Raw genomic sequence first — 18,405 nt, 5'->3', positions numbered from 1 at the left:
ATTTTGTTTTCTGCACCAGAAGGTAATGGACAGGAAAATTCAAGTTTTGCAATACTTTATGAAAATGTGGTAGGAATAATTACTTTATATATTTTACTTTAAAAGGGGTGCAAAAGGTATATGTGATTACTTACTAGTTCTCATTAACTTTTTCCATATGGGTATCCTCTTCTGTGCATGTCACAAGAATTTACTAAGTTGCATTCAAAATTTGAAGTACTTTGTCATCTTATACAACTAAACTTAGCATCAAAATGCAGCTAATGATCCAGACCATAATATCATGTGAATTTTAAGTTCTTAATTTTATCAGGCAATATTAATAAAAATAAAAATACAAAAATCCTCAGTTTTCCCTTGTATGAGAATTGTTACATTTAATCTAAGCTTCCTCTCTTCTCTAATTTATTTACCACCCCTCCAAGAAGTACAAAATTTAACATAAATTGCTCATTACAGTGTTATTCTTACTCAGGAAACAACACTTTATAGTCTTTGAAATTATTTGGTTACAAAAACGTAAACTATAAAATCAGTTCCATCTTGCCATGCCCACCTACAGTCATGTGAAAAAGTTAAGACACCCTATGAAAGCCTGTGTATTTTTGTAACATTTTTGGATATATAGATATTTAATCTCAATTTTAACGATACTGAGAGATTATAGAAATATAACTAAACAATTAAAACTGAAGAAAAGACTTTTCAAGATATTCTTTAAATATAATTTTACAAAAATGCATATTCTAAGTGAGATAAAAGTTAGGATACCCCCACATTTATTCCCACTTAAAATGGCTCAACTTACACACAGCTATATCACACCAGGTGCATATGATTAGAAAATCATTACTTAGCATTTTGAATGAGGCTTGCCTTATTTAAACCTCAGACATTTAGTTTGGTTTGATCCTGACTGTTGAAGTGAGAGTGAGCACCATGGTGAAAGCAAAAGAGCTGTCTGAGGCCTTCAGAAAGAAAATTGTAGCAGCTTATATGAGTCTGATAAGGGATTTAAAAAGATCCCAAAAGATTTTGAATTCGCCCATTCCACTGTCCGGAAAATAGTCAACAAGTGGAGGGCTTTCAAAACAACTGCCAACATGCCCAGGTCTGGTCGTCCAAGCATGTTCACATTCAGAGCAGACTGCAAGATGCTAAAAGAGGTCTCCAAACACCCTAACATCTCATCATGGGTCCTACAGCAGGCTCTGGCTACTGTTGATGTGAAAGTGCATGCCTCTACAATCAGAAAGAGACTGCAGAAGTTTAACTTAAACGAGAGGTGTACAAGGAGGAAACCTTTACTCTCTAAAAGAAGCATCAAGGCCAGACTGAAGTTTGTCAGAGAGAATGTAGACAAAGACCAGGACTTATGAAATAATGTTCTTTGGACAGATGAGTCCTAAATAGAATTATATGTACACCAGAACAGAGAACCTGTTTGGCATAAACCAAATACAGCATTCCAGGAAAAGAACCTCATACCAAATGTGAAGCATGGAGGTGGAAGTGTCGTGGTTTGGGGCTGCTTTGTTGCAACAGGACCTGGACAGCTCACAATCATAGAATCCACCATGAATTCTACTGTGTATCAGAGGGTGCTTGAGGAACATGCGAGTCCATCTGTAAGAAAATTAGAGCTGAAGCGGAACTGGATCCTACAACACAACAATGACCCCAAACATACCAGTAAATCCACTAAAGACTGGCTGAAAACTAAGAAATGGAGAGTCCTGGAATAGCTGAGTCAAAGGCCAGATCTTAATCCCATTGAGATGCTGTGGAATGACTTGAAATGGGCTGTACATACAAGAAACCCCTCAAACATCTCACAGCTGAAAGAATTCTGCATTGAAGAGTGGGGCAAACTTTCTTCAGAATGATGTCAGAGACTGGTAGATGGCTACAAGAAGTGTCTCACTGCAGTTATTTCAGCCAAAGGGGGTAACACTAGCTATTAGGGGGTAGGGTGTCCTTTTTCCTCAGTTAGAATATTCATTTTTGTAGAATTACATTTACAGAAGATCTTAAAGTTTTTTTCTTCAGTTTTAGTTCTTTAGTTATATTCCTCTAATCTGTCAGTATTGTTAAAATTCAGATTAAATATCTATATATCCAAAAATGTTCCAAAAATACACAGATTTTTATAGGGTGTCCTAACTTTTTCACATGACTATACACATAATCTCTTTCACTAATTGCCAGTTGTTCTCTCTGAAATTTAACTTGCTCACCACAGACAGGTTAAAGAGTGCATATCATGACCTTTTCAGAGTTATTTTTAAGAATTTATCAAATGACTATTATCACTGTATAACAATGAAATTTTTATCAAAAGATAGCTTGTATTTGAAATTTTAATATTACATATTTTCATTTCTTTATTAAAAAAAGAAATTAAAACAAATGTTATATCAATTTGGTTGTCACATGGTACTCCATCTTGTCTTATCACTCAGTTTATATTTTACTATGCCCACCACACAATGTATACAATGATCTATAAATTATGGACTCAACCTTCAGATATAGGTAAGCTGTAATATAAAATATAAACCTCTTGTCTCTTTGATTTGCTAAGATATCAACATGTTTAGTGAATTTACTAGTAGTTCCTCCCACTACTACATTCTTTAAAAATTTCTTGTGTTGTCCCACATACTTGTCTTGAGTGCATCTATATAATCACTAGTCAGAATATGTATTCTGTTCTACATACATCTGACAGTTGTTTGTAAGTAGCTTGTAGGAGAAAGTTATTTCACCAAAACTGTTGAAGTGTGATGACTGAGACATTGATCTGTACAGAAATGAGATTTTTTAAACTCACATATAGTTTATTTAGCATCTCAGGTAAATTACAGTGATTCTGTGTAAATTAATATAGTAAGCTAATGATTTCTTACTTTTTAAATTGTATATTTGGAGCATATAAAAATTAATATTGTGTCATCTTCCACTCAGAAGAGTGAAAAAAAGGCTTATGGCCAAGCTTAGCACATACAACCCACAAGCACAAAAAAAAACATTTCATAACACACTAAGTACTCTCATTTCTGCAGAAAGTAATTAAAATTTAAGCATTTATGAATGCATAGTAACAAGATACATGCATTTATAATGTATGATAACTTAAATATTGCTGTATTTTACCAAATACTGGTATTATACTAGATTTGCAGACCAATATACAGATATACTTACTGAATTTGTGTTATTCTTCTAATTGCTTAAAATGAGTTTAAAAAAAACAAATTATGCAACAATAAAAAAAAATTGACACCTTAAAGTTTATCCATAACACTTAGGAAGGCACAGTATTTTGTAGAAGTCAGGTAATATAGTTATGCACAAATGTTTATATATCTTAAAAGGAATGCTGTATGTACAAATTGCAAAAACAAAAAAAAAATTTTAAACTTTTACATATAAAAAAATTGTATACAAATGTGTGCTGCCTAAAATTCCAGTTAGGTTAGATAATGGCAATAACAATTTTTCATAATGTATAAAACAATGAAAATGTAATTTATTACCAAAGTACAACTTATTCAATGTGTTATAGAACAAAGGAGTACATCTTGGAGATTGTTATGAGTAGAAGAATTACTTCAAAATAGCTTATGAAGGATGAAAGCGCAAAAGTCATGGCTTTTACAGAGTTATTCAAAATTTAATTAAAATTTACCATTAAGTACAATTCATAATGAAACAAAATGGTGGCCATAAAAATTGCTTTTTTGAAACCATTTTAAAAATGTTTACATATTAGCAATGACTATTTCACAGTACTGGCTGAGTAAAATTAAAGTTTACTATAGTTATAAAACTGTCTGAATTGCTATGTACATGTTTATCGAGTGAATCAAAATTTCACTATTTTGACCAATTTTCATAGTGAGACTTTCCCAGACAAATGTGTGTGTGTGTGTGTGTGTCTATATATAAAGCCAAACCTTGTATTGTACTAGACAACAGCATGGAGCCAAAATAGGGGTTTGTATTTTGAGTAAATAACGTGTACAGTGTCTCAAGCTTTGTGTCCTTTCCAATTATTTATTTTTCTTGCCATTATGTTGGTAAACTCAGCATCAAGGTGTAATTTATAATATAAATTTGAATGTTATGCAACTTTTTGTTTCTTAAATTTGAAAAAGATATTTAGATAAATTCCCAGTTTTCACTTCCATGTGTTATATGATGCATTTCTGCTCTAAAATCTTTGTCTTCTATATTCTTCTTTCCCCTTGTGGACTTTAGAATGTCCACCAATTATACACTGTAACTAGTGATAATGACAGAATGTAAAATAACTTTCAATCTTCTCTTTCTTCTGAGTTGTCAGTTTTTGGAGCATTCTGTTTTACTGTTTGAATTGTTTTTGCTTTAATTGCATATTTGAAAACTATATGAATTACTTTCTGGACAACAAACTTAGAAAAATTTAGACTTAATGAAGATCAGCTTCTGAAAACAAAAGGTTCTCTGTTCTGAAATAAGTTCTGTATTGGTAATTTTGTAGACTTATTTATTGGTACATATATGTTTTGACAAAAGTAACTAAAATATAAAAATTAAAAACGTTTTAATTAGATAAAAAAAACTTTTATGTAATTTTTTTTAAAGAAGCAAGCAAATGTGCATAGCTAGATATATTGTGATGTAGCCTGAAATTTTATTTACCCAAAACTTTCTTCACTCTTGCTGGGTTACTTATTGCTATTAGTATTAGTTGAACACTGTTCAGAGAGCAATAAAACATAAATTAAAAATGGACCTAAACTGTTAAAAATTTGCCATCATTCTAGAAAGAAAAAAAGGGCAATGTAGATTTTTTTTTCTCGTATATACAAAGGTGGTCAGATTGATTAGGTCCATATAGTTTTATGAGAAAGAAGACAGAAAAAACATATTTAACAAGAATCTAAATCAGATTGATTTAAGTAAGTTCAGAGACAAATCTAATATAAATACTTTACTATAAATTCTGATTTTTTGTGTGAAAGTACCTGTAATATTTACTAAGAGTAAAATTTTTTTGAAGATACATTCTGTAAATTTAAAATTACAGAATTTATAGCAAACATTAATTAACCAATAAGGCTTGGTCCAATGGACCAACCCAAGGCATCTGTTGAAAATAAAGTCAGTGTTTGAATATTGAGAAAAAAAAATCTATACTTTGTTGAGATTTGGTAAAGATTAGTTTCTAAATAAGTTGCTGTTGTCACAATTATCAAACTTAGTCCAGTAATTTCTTTTTCCAAAATCCTGGTAGTGATAGCATCCCTAGTTCTTATAACTTGCACAATGGCCACACATGATAATTTAAATTATTATAAAACATTTACATTATTAATAAACTGTGCATAATGTCATATTTCAATTAGTAGTCCGTTATCTGGTATATACTTTCTATATTAGAAATTAATCAACATATGGTTATTAGTTACATTTTTCATAAAGGTGGTAGACTCAGTAGATATACATTTTATGGGTGTGCTAATATCATAATGTAGAAATCCTATTTGTTGCTAGGTTTCAAACTTAGTGCCTTTTTTACAGGATATACGAGTGTAATAAATGGTGTAAATGTAATTCATCATGTTTGAATCGTGTTGCTCAGAATGGCCTTCAAACACGTCTTCAGCTGTTTAAAACAGACAAACGAGGTTGGGGCATTCGATGTATAGATGACATACCTCAAGGAATGTTTATATGTATCTATGCTGGTCAACTTTTAAATGAACAGACTGCAAATAAGGTGAGTTTTTTAACAAAATGTTTGCATTGTGAAATTAATGGGTAGATAAGTGTTGAAGGTTTTATAATACATATTTTCATATAAAGTTTAAGAAAACTAAGAGTTTTTAATGAAGTGCTCTATCTTTGTGTGTTGGCTAACAAGTTACTTGAGAAATATGATTTATGAAACATTTGCTCAAGTGATGGTTGTGTTTCCCACAAGCAAGAATATTATTGATACAGATTGTATAAGAAGTAAATTTTGACATTGTTTGGTATTTCATAAGTAGTGTGATGCCACAAAATGGAAGGTCAGTGATAAAACCATTGACATGTCTTGGGCATTAGAATGCATCATAATCTGGAAGAGTGACTCAAGTCATTCATATACAAGTTGCTTACATGACATATCCTTAATACAAAGACCAACTTTAGGAATGTATGTCAATGGTACCTAGCCAGGCAAAAAAGGGCAGTCTGTTATGACACTCAACCAGACATTTGCATGAATTTATAAATGGAACAAATCTCATATCATTTTCTACCAGTCTTGGATTAAACAAAATTTCAAAAGTGATGCAAAACTTTTTCAAAGGGATTCATGATTATTGATAGATACTGTGCCAGAGGCAAATTAGAGATCAAGAGGGTAAATGGAAAGGTTAGCATGCATTCTTATTATCAGGCCAATGTTGTGAACCCTTTGTACCACAGAAGTACTATCTTTATACATAGATGAGGCTAACAAGGTATAGATTCACCAAGATTAGTTTTTTACATGTATTTCCTGTTCAACCAATGGTATACCTTGAGCAGTAAGAGAATCAATTATGTATTCATGCCATTTACTTCATAGAATATATAATGGTTTTCAGTAGTGTTTCTTGATAAAATTTTGGAAATTTCACAACCTAAAAAATTATCAAAACTTTTAATTCCATTTAGTATTTCTAAATAGAACTTAGGTACAACTTAGAAAGTTTGTGATAAGTTTTGAGTAATGTTTAGTTTAGTCTGGTTTCACCTTTAGTATTCAAGAAGAAATTTATCAGGAAATGACAGTGATACACCTGTTATCTGGAAAAGTTAATACTTTGTTTTAGTGAAATATTTTAATTTTTAGGACAGTTGTGTTGTAATTTTCTGTAATGATTAGATGTGATTTAATTTAAAATGTTTTCTTTTTAGAAGATAAAATGTGCCATGTCTTCTGAAACAAACATACAAGCTCTAAATAAATATTTAGCAAATTATAATACCATGTATTAATTTGTTCTCATGTTCAGAAAGTAAATGGAAATAACTGATGACATTTGTCTCTTTCAGAGTTTTTCATATGCAAATCATGCTTCTTCTTTATTTTAGGAAGGTCATGAGTTTGGAGATGAGTATTTAGCAGAGTTAGACCACGTTGATGTAATGGAGAGAATCAAAGAGGGTTATGAAAGTGATGTTGTTGATCCTGATGACGATAGTGAAAAGAATGACTCTGGAAATGATTCTGATGATGAATCTACAAGTACTGAGTAAGAAATTACTTGATAATGTGTTAACATTAAAGCTAATGTTTTTGTTATTTTAGTGTTTAAAGAGTTTCTTAAGAGTGATAAAACAAACAACAACAAATGCATTTCAGTATTTTTTTCTTGGAGTATTTAGTATATCATTTGTACTAATATATAATTTTGCTATTACTATCCTCTATATTATAGAACAGGTTTTAATAGGTTCCTCCCTAAAGGTAGTAGTAAAAAGTTCTTGTATGTGTTTTTAAGGGTGATCTCTTAAGTATTTGGATTCCAGTCATTATTTATTTGTAAATATTACAGTTTATTTCAACACATTTTTTGTATATCAACTGTCATTGATTGTGTCATGTTTTTTCAGTGGATACCTTATACAATCAAAATTTTTAAAATTTTACAGTTTGTTTAGAGCAAATATAAGAAATCACTTTTAATCCAATCCTGATGCTCAGGTACAATGTCTGGTACATTTGCCATCTTATTAATTTTTATGTTATTATTATAATTTGTCTGTTTTTATGATTAATGACTCAAAAGTGTTCGACTATATTTGTAGCACTTATCAAGTACACTTTTTCTGTTATATTATTGTAGCTATATTTTGTTTTTGGTTACTATCATTTAAAATCAGTTTTGGTAGCCTGTGATGTTCATAGACCCTTGATAAAGGCATAAACAGAAGTGTTGGATACATGTTTATATTTTCTATTTTTTTTCAGGGAGTCATCAACAAAAAGAACTGTATATTCCACTGATTCAGATTATGATGCTGAAATAAAAGAAGATTTTTTACCTCGGAATTGGGAAACTAGGTAACTAAATTAGCATCATAGTTGAAAGTTATCATAATATCATTTAATTAGTTTTTATTACTGCATGCAGGACCAGTATTCTCAGATAAAACTTTTTCACTTCTAGGCTTAAGTTAAGTTTGTAAATGTATTAAATACTTAAACATGTCATTCTAAATACAAACACCCTTATAGTAGCAGAACAATTGTTTTGGCTGCAACAATGAGTTGTAACTAAAAGAAAACGAAGATATTTTATTGAAGTAATAGGTAAAGTGATGGATTACCTTGATCTTGTTTCACATATCATATTGGTTGATGTAAAGTGATAGTGACTTATACCACACCATTCTCATGGTACCAACACTTTCTATAACTTGTCATCATCAAATTTTTTTAGTTGCTACATAACGTATTTTATATTTATTTCAAACAAAACTTGTATATACATAGAAGTTTTCAGTGTGAGTTCGGTCAACCGTGACCTCCACAAGTCAAAACTGTTTCTCAGGCAGCAGATTCCTATTATGCATATGTATTAGTAATAATGTTTTTCTAATAAAAGCACACCTGAATAATTCTTTTATTTTGCTTGTATGTTTTAGGCTATTCAGTTTTCAAAAGAAAAGGAATATGTAACATTGACCTGTCTGGGCTGTTATTTTGTGGCAGTTGAAACTGCTAGATTTCACTGTCTTTTTATAATGAAAGAGGAATGTATCTTTACTTGGTTGTGTTTTCAAAACGTTTTTGTACAGGTATTCTGAATTTAGTTAAAACCCTTTTGAACTTGATACAGATAATCATAAACTTGTTTTAATCTTTATGTAAGACTAAGGGTACATACTGTAATTGGCATATTGTTTTAAAGTATTTGATGTTTTTAGAATTTTTTGAAGGGCTGTTTTGCACATAATTCTTGATTCTGGTAGCTAGGTTCATGTTGTTGATCAAATATAGCCATGTTTTGATACATTACAAGCAACCTTTTTTGATGAAAGCATTTTATCTTTGAAAAAAATAATGTATATTTATTTGTTTATTGTGAAGAACACTCTTAGGCTGACGGTTAAGTTTATTGTAAAATATTATTGATCCTTCACTTTAGTTTTGTGCTAAGAGAACCAGGGAATGGTAGCATCAAGGTTATAAAACATTTGAGAACATTAAAATCTGGAATCATGGGAGTGTAAAATTTATTAAGACATTCAGAAATACCTTTGATGAATGCTAAAGGGAAGGCATTTTTAATCAAGTATTGTATGTTATGTTGATTACGTCATTATAAAAGTTATAACAAAAGCTAATCTGTTTATAGGCTGTATTAACCCTATATGTTTAGGTTGGGGTAACTGTGAGCATGTCAGTCTTTAACAGAGTGCTATTCAACAAGCTAGTATGTTTTTGATGTTACAGATATCAGCTATTAATTTTATCCCATATTGCTTATTTAATAATAGTTTGTGATGGAAAAGAGTAAATATCACTATGGTACATACTTGAGGTTCTTCATGGACAGAGGTATTTTTACTTGACATTAATATTGCTTTGCTCTCCATGTTGAGAGTGTGTGTCAAGACTGTTGTGATCACAATATATCTTGAGTACAAATATTTTGAAACACTTGTCAATTTTTCATGGAGATGCACGAAGTAAGTTTGGAACTATTGTCAACGTTCCTTGTCTGAGTGGACCAATCCTGTACATATTTGGGTAAAGTAATCCATAAAACTGGACAGATAACTTGTGTTTTACAACATGTAAATGAACTTTATGAAAACACTAGTGATAACTAAACATAGTTAGAATCAAGAAACAGATACTACAGGATAATCCTTAATATGCTCATGCCATCAGAAGAGAACCTTTTATAATCTGATCAAGCTTGGTCCTTGATATTGAAAACAAAAAGAAATTTCATTTAAATGTTTTAAATTGATGTGAAGTATGATTGACACTGAAAATTGGAAGCACTTAACTATAGCACTGCTGCCATTTTTAAACCCTTTCTGTGCATGTTACTGAGTTACATTCAAAATTTAATGAAACCACTTTAATATGAATTTTAATGAAATTATTATAAAAAGTATATAATAACTTGACCCTTTTGCAATGGGCTTTGTATAATATACACAATTATGTATACTATAACTTTTGATACAGTAGGTGTGTCTTCACAAAATTTGGTGAACTTTTAGTAAAGATTACAAGTTTTGTGCATAAAAAATCAGGTTTTTGAACAAAGTATTTTACTAAAGACTTGTTTGTGAAAATATTGAGTCTGATTTGTTACTATTCTGAGTGTGAAGTTATTTTCAAGTTATGATTATAAAACTATTATCTGTGTGATCTCTAAAACCTCTTTAACACATTTCAACGATTTGTATTCAGTAAAGCGTTGTATTTTGTCTGTTGTTTTCTACACCCTAACTATATGTGGTCTTTCAACTTTACCAACCCCTTAAAAACCAAAATAAAATAAAATTATGAAATGGATGTAAATTATGCTTTTTTCATGATAGAATTATTTATTATAATACAAAAATACTAAGTGATTTAAGTCTCATAACATATATTATTTTTAGTATTGACCTTCCAGATGTGCCTGGCTATAGCTATCATTTGAAAATTCAAAATTTTCAAATTTTGTATGTGGAGGATGCAAAATAAAATAATTGTTTATATATATATATATATACATTTAAAAAAAAAAAAAAAAAATCATAAATAACCATGGATACCACTATAATTTATTTGCTTAGTAACTAAACTGTATTTTATCTTAAGAAAATGTAATTTCAAGCAATTTAAATACACAACCTACCTGTTTTGAAATCTTTGTTTGATAGAATAAAATGACTACAAAATGCTTTAAAACAGCTGAGAAAGTGACTAAAGGGCATTCTGAGTTTTTAAGTGGTTATTCACATGTCATATATTGAAATAATTGTATATGAGGGATCATTTCCAAAAATATAAAGAGGTGAGTGGGGTTACTCCATTTGATTCAGTACATAATTTGTATCTCAGCATATAGAAATACTTGTATATGGAAGATATGTTTTATGGATAAGCTTTCTTTGATTAACAGCTCAAATTTGGAATTATCATAACATATATGATGATTCATGAGTGTATTATGAAATGTTCAGTTTCATTTCTGTGGTTTTATATCACTGAATTCATTGGACTTAATAGGTTGTTACCTGGCCTAAGTGATAGCTCCATGTTCTCATGGGTATTGAAAGAAAAGTAGAGGTTACCTGTGTAAATAAAGATCGTAATACTGTACTTTTTTTATGTGCTAATTACTTTATGCTCAGAATTTTAAAAAACATCTGTAGGACATTTTTACAATATTATTCCTTTAGGATATAATATCATTCAAGGAACATTTTTCTAATTCAAACCTTCAAGATTTATTCAAGTTATTTTAACTTCACTGTTTTCTTGAAGAAATACTGTTGTGTAATGTATAACCTAAGACAAATGTTAAAAAAGCTTAACCAAGATGTTACTGAACAAAATATACTCTTCAAAAAAAGAAAGGCAAAATTTGAGATATATTGTTAACAAGTTTATTCCGGGTAGTTCTGTACGACATGTGTGAAACTTTGCACATTCACTGCTGAACATCCAAAGTCTGCAAAGGCGAAGTCCACGCTCACTAATTGACGTTTAACGTCAATAACGACCATGCCCCCCGTGAGCATCAATAACTGCTTGGCATCTCCTGCCCATGGAAGTGATGAAATGACGAATCACATCCTGTGGAATGGCTGTCCACTCAGTCTGCAAAGCTGCTGCAAGCTGAGGTAGAGTCTGCGGTTGAGGTTGTCGCCGTCGCAGACGTCGGTCCAACTCGTCCCAAAGATGTTCGATGGGGTTTTAATCTGGTGATCTGGAGGGCCATGGAAGAGCGTTGATGTTGTGGTGTCTCAAGAAGGCAGTGGTGAGTCGGGCTGTGTGAGGACGGGCGTTGTCATGTTGAAAAACGTCGTTGACGTTCACCGTGATGGGTTGCACATGGGGCCTAAGAATCTCATCGACGGTTGCGTACAGTCTGATCGGAAATCCTACACATCCCTGGTATGGTTAAGGCAGTAGGCATCGCAGTGGTGGACCTATCTCAAAGATGACGTAACCAGGTCTGCAAGATCGTGGACGGTCACAAGTTGATCCATGTTGTTGGTGACGATTCCATAGTCTAGTGATAGTGCTTGGGTGGACTGGCAACATCTGATCGAGAATCGCCTGCTTCCAAGCGACCAATGGCGATGTTGCGTTGTGCTTCAGTCAGTGTTGAGGTAACTGTATTGCGTGTTGGTGGCTTAACACTGAGCTATGGAAAACGAGAACCCGTCACTTTTATAGGGATTTTGCACATGTTGCACTTGCAGAACATGCAGATCTCTCAAACATATTTATTGGACACAAATGCGTTTTGGCAAAAAATCTGATGTTTTCTTCCGTTTTCAAAGTGCACAACTTTTATTGTCATTTTGGTCTGACAGTCAGTGCCTTAACACGTGTAACATCACATACTCTGAGCTTATTTTACACATATCTTACCTTACTCTGTAACATTATTACATATATTTCTCTTTAAAATAACAAAGATATCCCTTTTGCATTTCTTTTTTTGAGGAGTATATTTAAACCTCCCTAAAAATACTAACAGATTATAAATGCCCAGTTTTATCGACCATATCTTGCCTAAAACAACAACGTGTCATGCTTTTTAAACAAGTTAACCCTTTTGGTATGGGCAACTGGACTTTGCAGGGCACTGTATTGGAAATTTTACTTATACATCTGTACTCACAGTAACTCCGAGATTTCTTAATGTATTCTCACAGAAACTGGTAAGATTTTGTTAAAGATTATAAGTAGCTTGTGCACAAAGAGTTACATTATTTTAATAAAATGTTTTACTGAAATGCTATTTTTATATTTGAAATGAAAATCACCTTACATTTGAACTATTAAAAGTGAGGGCAAATAACTACAACAGATAAATAAGTTCCTTCCATTTTACAGTATTTAAGTTTTGTTTGCATAATCTTTAGAATGAATAATGCAAGTTATTTAAGGTAAATGTTTATATTTTGTTTTTCATTTTCTCTACTATGTTACCAAGTGGAGGTATGATCATCAACATACAGTGTAATAAAATGTTTACAATTAAGGTACTGAAAAAATTTATGTACATTTTAAATTTTTATATAATATCTTATTTTTATTTATATCTGTAATTTCAGATCTTTTCTTTTTTATATGTACTTAATTTGTAATGTTTTGTTTTTTTCTCCTGTTCTTTGCCTTTTATGTTCATCTCAGAACAAGTCAACAGTGCTTCAACAGTCATGAAGCATAATTACGGTATTTTCAGCAGAGATACGCAAGCCTTTGGCAAAATTATCCTATCGAATTAAAGATCTTAGAATCAGTTCTTAAAGCTCAATATAATTTATATTTTTTAAAATGTTTAAATGTCTTAATTATGCATTTTGAAACATAAATAATGCAAAATTAATTTAAGATATATACAAATAAAGACGTAAATACAGTTTAAGTTTGTATACAAAGCTTGTAATTTCTTTTGAATTAGAAATGCAAATTACCAATATTGACAAGCTAGAGTATAAAATAAGAACCTCCTGTCTTTTTTTTGTTAGCTGAGATATCACCATATTTAGTGAATCAAACAGTGACTCCATCACCCTCTTTCAGTTTTGAAAATACTTGCTAATGTACATCCACTTCATTCTTTCATGTGTTTATAGCCAGTGTAAAGCTAAACATTTCCTCCATGCTATTTTCTTAACTCCTTGAAGATGGGTGTTTCTCATGATTATTTTATTTGTCTTCAATTTCAGAAGGAAGAGATAAGTGAAAATGTTCAAAAAACAATGTTGATTCAGACCCAAATTCAGTTTAATTAGTAATTTTGATAAATTACAGTAAAATTCTGCAATATTAGTGGAGTAATTTATAATTTTTTTTTTTATTTCAAAAGGCATATGTAAAATTTAAAAAAATCATTTTGTTTTGCATTCTTCGTGTGCAACATTTTATAAGGCTCAACAGCCTACGGCAAACGAGAACAAAGGTTGTAACTGGAAAAGGTGATCGTTTTATTTACGTTATTTTTAACTGTTCTGTGTTTTAAGAAAAATAAGTATAAGAATTTATTTGCAAATAGTGATGATGCATATACGTATATAATTCATTATAACTGTGAAATGTAACTATTTTACAAAATAATACTGCATTAAAACACAGCCAAGATAGCTCACTGTTTTAAAGACTAAAGTAAAGGTCAGCCATATTATTGGATATGGTAACACAAATACACCTGCACCATGTCATTGTAACTTCTGTGTTGTTAGTTAGTCACTTATGAAAGGTCAATAAAATAATGAATTTATATACATGTATAATGTTGTTACATTTAAGCTATTTAGACTAAAAATTTGTTTGTATTTTAATTCATAGTTAGTTTATATCTATTTCATATTTTCTGTTATAAGGTCTGTCAAATTGATGAAACCCATACAGAGATACAATCGTGATATAACAAATAAAATACAGTTTTTTTTTCTTAAAAATATTTAATACTTATTTGAAGGTTATTATAAGATTATAGAGATTTTGCTTGTAAAGTCAGACAACTTTCAGATGTGTAAAACTATTTTTAATCTTGGAATCAAAATTACTTTCATGTTGGATAGATTAAATTTTATTATAAAAGAAATGTGATGTTTTGTGTTCAAAAGCCTTATATTTACTGATAATTGCAAAATTTCATGAAGATGTCCATTCTGTTTAAAAGTTATAATATAGAAACTATAACAAACAAAAAATGGTTGAGGTCTGTCCTTGGGACTGACCTGTAGTGAAAGAGTTAATCTAAAGGATTATCTCCCTATCTCTCTTTGCATTTTTGTATTGTGGTTTCAAGACTTATTAGAAAACTGTCCCATCCACATCCACTAGCACATAGGATTATTGCTTAAATCAGATAACAAAATTTATTCATCATCTTCAGAGATTTAGAATCACAGATAAAAAATTGTTTTCCAGTAGCACTCACAATTCACCAATATATGTGATGGAAATTCTGACTTTAGTTCATTAAAGACAGTCTATCGTTCGAACATTACATAAGTTTTAAATGTAATAGTCTTCTTGTACACTTTGTTTTAAAGCAACTTGCAATTATTTTCTAACAAGTAATTTTATAGATAAAATATATTTAAAAGTAAATGTTTTTAATTTTATTTTCTCCATTGAAAATATTATCTAAATCGTCAATGTAATCTTCATTAATTTTGTTGTTCTTGCTCTGTGCAGTTAGTTTGTACTTTTCGTCATGTATTTTTATGCTGTAGCTAATTATTTTCTTATGCGTAATGATGATATAAGTGAAAAGTCAAAACAGTGTATGGACATATTTGTATGATGTATGTATTTATATGTAATAAACATCTCTCAAATTGAAAACAAAGGGTATATAGTTAAATTTTAATGTTTTTGTTACTACCAACTGAAAAAGTGACTATGTTCAAATTATTTATTTTAGAAATGACAAACATTATAAACTCTTTCTGGGTTAACAAGGCAACATTGTAACACCTACTTCCCAATTTTTTTCATACAGAAATGCTTAACCCATTTGCAATAAATTCCATAAGCAGTTTCTGTAGAACAGTTTGACTGTGTTTGAAAAAATATAAAATTTGATTTTATGTGCATATGTTCTAATTTGGAAATTGTGTTGAGAAAAATGTATTATTAAAAAAGTTTCTTTAGTCTTTAATTGTTTGCTTAATTTTTGTGAAGTATCAGAATATTATACAGGGTGTTTGGAAACTTGCTGTGCAGTTTTGTTTGTTAATAAATATACAAGTGCACAGTGACTTTCCGAACACCCTGTAGAATATAAAGGAAAAAAAAAAAGTTTTTGTTATTTGTAAGAAAGTTCTGTTTCATAAACTGAATGAGTTCTAATTTGATTAGTTTTCATAAAGTATTTATTTAACTTTTTTCTTTACCTATTGAAGCAGCTGAGTAGCTGCAGAAATAACATAAAAACACCATTGAACAGTGAAAGTGTTGACCAGTAGAACCACAATTTGCACTTGTATCCAATGTTTTGCAACCACACTTTTGGTTAAGCTACATTTCAAGTTGTAACTAGTGTTGTAGCAATAAAATGTTTTATGTTGGACCCCTAAATTTATAACTCCTAATAAATTTCCATCCTTTAAATTATATATGCACATGTAGGCTACATTTGGTATATTTAATTTGTTTATAACTGCCATCCACTAAGCAGTTCTGTTTATGTAAACATCTGCTATATGTTGTCCTTTTTACTTCATACTACAAAAATACAATTAATATATTATCTATACTTACATTTAGAATCTCAGTATGATAAAATATTATTTGTTATATACTTTTAGAATAAAAAAGTTGAAAGATCTCAGTCTACTCCAACCTTACTACACTGCTGTTGTGGTGTCGCCCATTTTAAGAGCTAATGAAAGAACTCTGTACTGTATTCTGATCATCACAGTTATTGAATGCTTTCACATTATCTATTCTAGTTAATGAATCAGTGAAGTCTATTAAAATGCTGGTTTTGGTTTTTCAGATAGCTTCTTAACGTTACCTCTTTTTTATTATTATTATTATTACCAGTTATCCTAGCTTTTTCATGCATTGAGATGTAGTGGACCCTGTTTTAAGCCTACATTCCATTAACTCTTTTACAACAGGAGCCCCTTTAAATGTTTTTCTGAGCATCACTATTGACTGTAATTGGCTTTTTGTACTGCCAGCTGATTGACTGAATATAGTGCTTGTTTTTTTCTTACCCAAATATGAAATAGTTAGAGATACACCTTATTATATTTAGTTGTGTTTAAAATGCATCCATAAAAGGTTTAAACTTTTTAAAGTATGCATGATTCTTTGTGTTTGTTTTCTAGTTTTCCAAAGAAACTGTAATATGCCTTGGACATAGTTGACTTGTGTTGATATAAATCATAAGTTGTAAAAGACGAGAAAAGAAAACATTGAAAATTAACTATATATGAAAAAGAAATTAAAATTACAAATTTAACAAAAAGAAACTAAAGATATTCTACAAAAATTAAGTTTTTTTTTGGTTTTTCTGCTAGTTTCAGTTTTGTCCATTATACATTTATAATCATAGCTAGTTAGTGATATGGTAGGAAAAATAAAATAAATATAAAAAATGCAACTTAAAAAATAAAATGTAAAAATTGTGTTTAGAAAGTTGAAGTGTTCAAGATACAAATAATGTTTTCATTTATAGTTTTTAAGTATCATAAATATTGTAATTTGGTTTAAGTAAATTCATTTACATATGTAAATTATGAGCATTTTTGTTTTTTGAGCAAACTAGAAGGTCTGAAGTCATGAATCAAACTTCTGTTTTAACCATTTTTTTTCTCTTTTCATTATGTAGATACTTGTAAACAACAGCTACTTTGAATTAGAAAATTAACAAATTTTTTTTCAGTTTGGTTATCTATACCTTTCATTTCATACTTACAGTGCATAGATTAATGACAGTGTTAGGTTATACTTTTGTTGCAAAGCAACATGACATATAAAAGCCATTGTTGGAAGATTGTGTTCCCAAAATATGCTGGATTTTTTTATGTATTAGAAGTTTTTCATCTAACTAATGTTTTACAGTAATTATTCAGTGAATATGCACAAATTAATTTCATGAATTATCATAATTTTCATTGGCTAACAAAGGAATTTATGGACACTTGACTGTCTTCACAGCACTTTTATACCTCTTTGTTAGTCTTGATTTTATAAAATGTATTTACTTCAGTTAGCTATGAAGTGTGAGGTATACTGTGGGGTGGTTGTGATAGTACTTGATCCATCATATTTGATGGGTTATATGCTAGTATTTAAGAATGTTCATAGTTTTAATTTAGATGATGATCTGAAATTATCAACACTTACTTTACTGTAATAAAATTGCTGAATTTTTTTTTAAAAGTAACTTTATATGTCTCTTATTTGTCATAACAATTATTCAGTGTTGTGTCAGAATACAATTATAACAGGTGAAAATGTTAGGATTTTCAGACAACTGAAGTACTTTGTTTAAATACTTTAAATTATGCTCATATTATTTGAAAGCATGCATTACCAACAAATAACAGGTTACAATTAGAAAAGAAACTCAATAACCTAGATGTGGCTCAGTGGTTAGTGTGCCAGACTGTGGATTGAAAGTTCTGGAGCTCGCATACTGTTACCCCCCCCCCAAAAAAAAAGCA

The 18,405-nt window shown here is 30.2% G+C and overlaps 1 protein-coding gene across 14 annotated transcripts in view; it reads left to right on the top strand.

Annotated features, from left to right (window-relative positions):
• The window catches only part of egg (SET domain bifurcated histone lysine methyltransferase eggless), a 196,199-nt gene that overhangs the window by 141,327 nt on the left and 36,467 nt on the right, over positions 1 to 18,405 (top strand). For all 14 annotated transcript variants that reach the window (XM_076495536.1, XM_076495545.1, XM_076495537.1 and 11 more), the window contains 3 exons: positions 5,569 to 5,767; positions 7,114 to 7,274; positions 7,994 to 8,086. In XM_076495536.1, the coding sequence (XP_076351651.1) occupies positions 5,569 to 5,767; positions 7,114 to 7,274; positions 7,994 to 8,086 (453 nt within the window). The remainder of the gene's footprint in view (positions 1 to 5,568; positions 5,768 to 7,113; positions 7,275 to 7,993; positions 8,087 to 18,405) is intronic.

This window comes from Tachypleus tridentatus, chromosome 3 (assembly GCF_004210375.1).
Source record: "Tachypleus tridentatus isolate NWPU-2018 chromosome 3, ASM421037v1, whole genome shotgun sequence".
In the NCBI taxonomy this organism is placed as follows: domain Eukaryota; kingdom Metazoa; phylum Arthropoda; class Merostomata; order Xiphosura; family Limulidae; genus Tachypleus; species Tachypleus tridentatus.
Note: the sequence above shows the minus strand (reverse complement) of the source record. Positions and strands in the feature narration are given on the sequence as shown.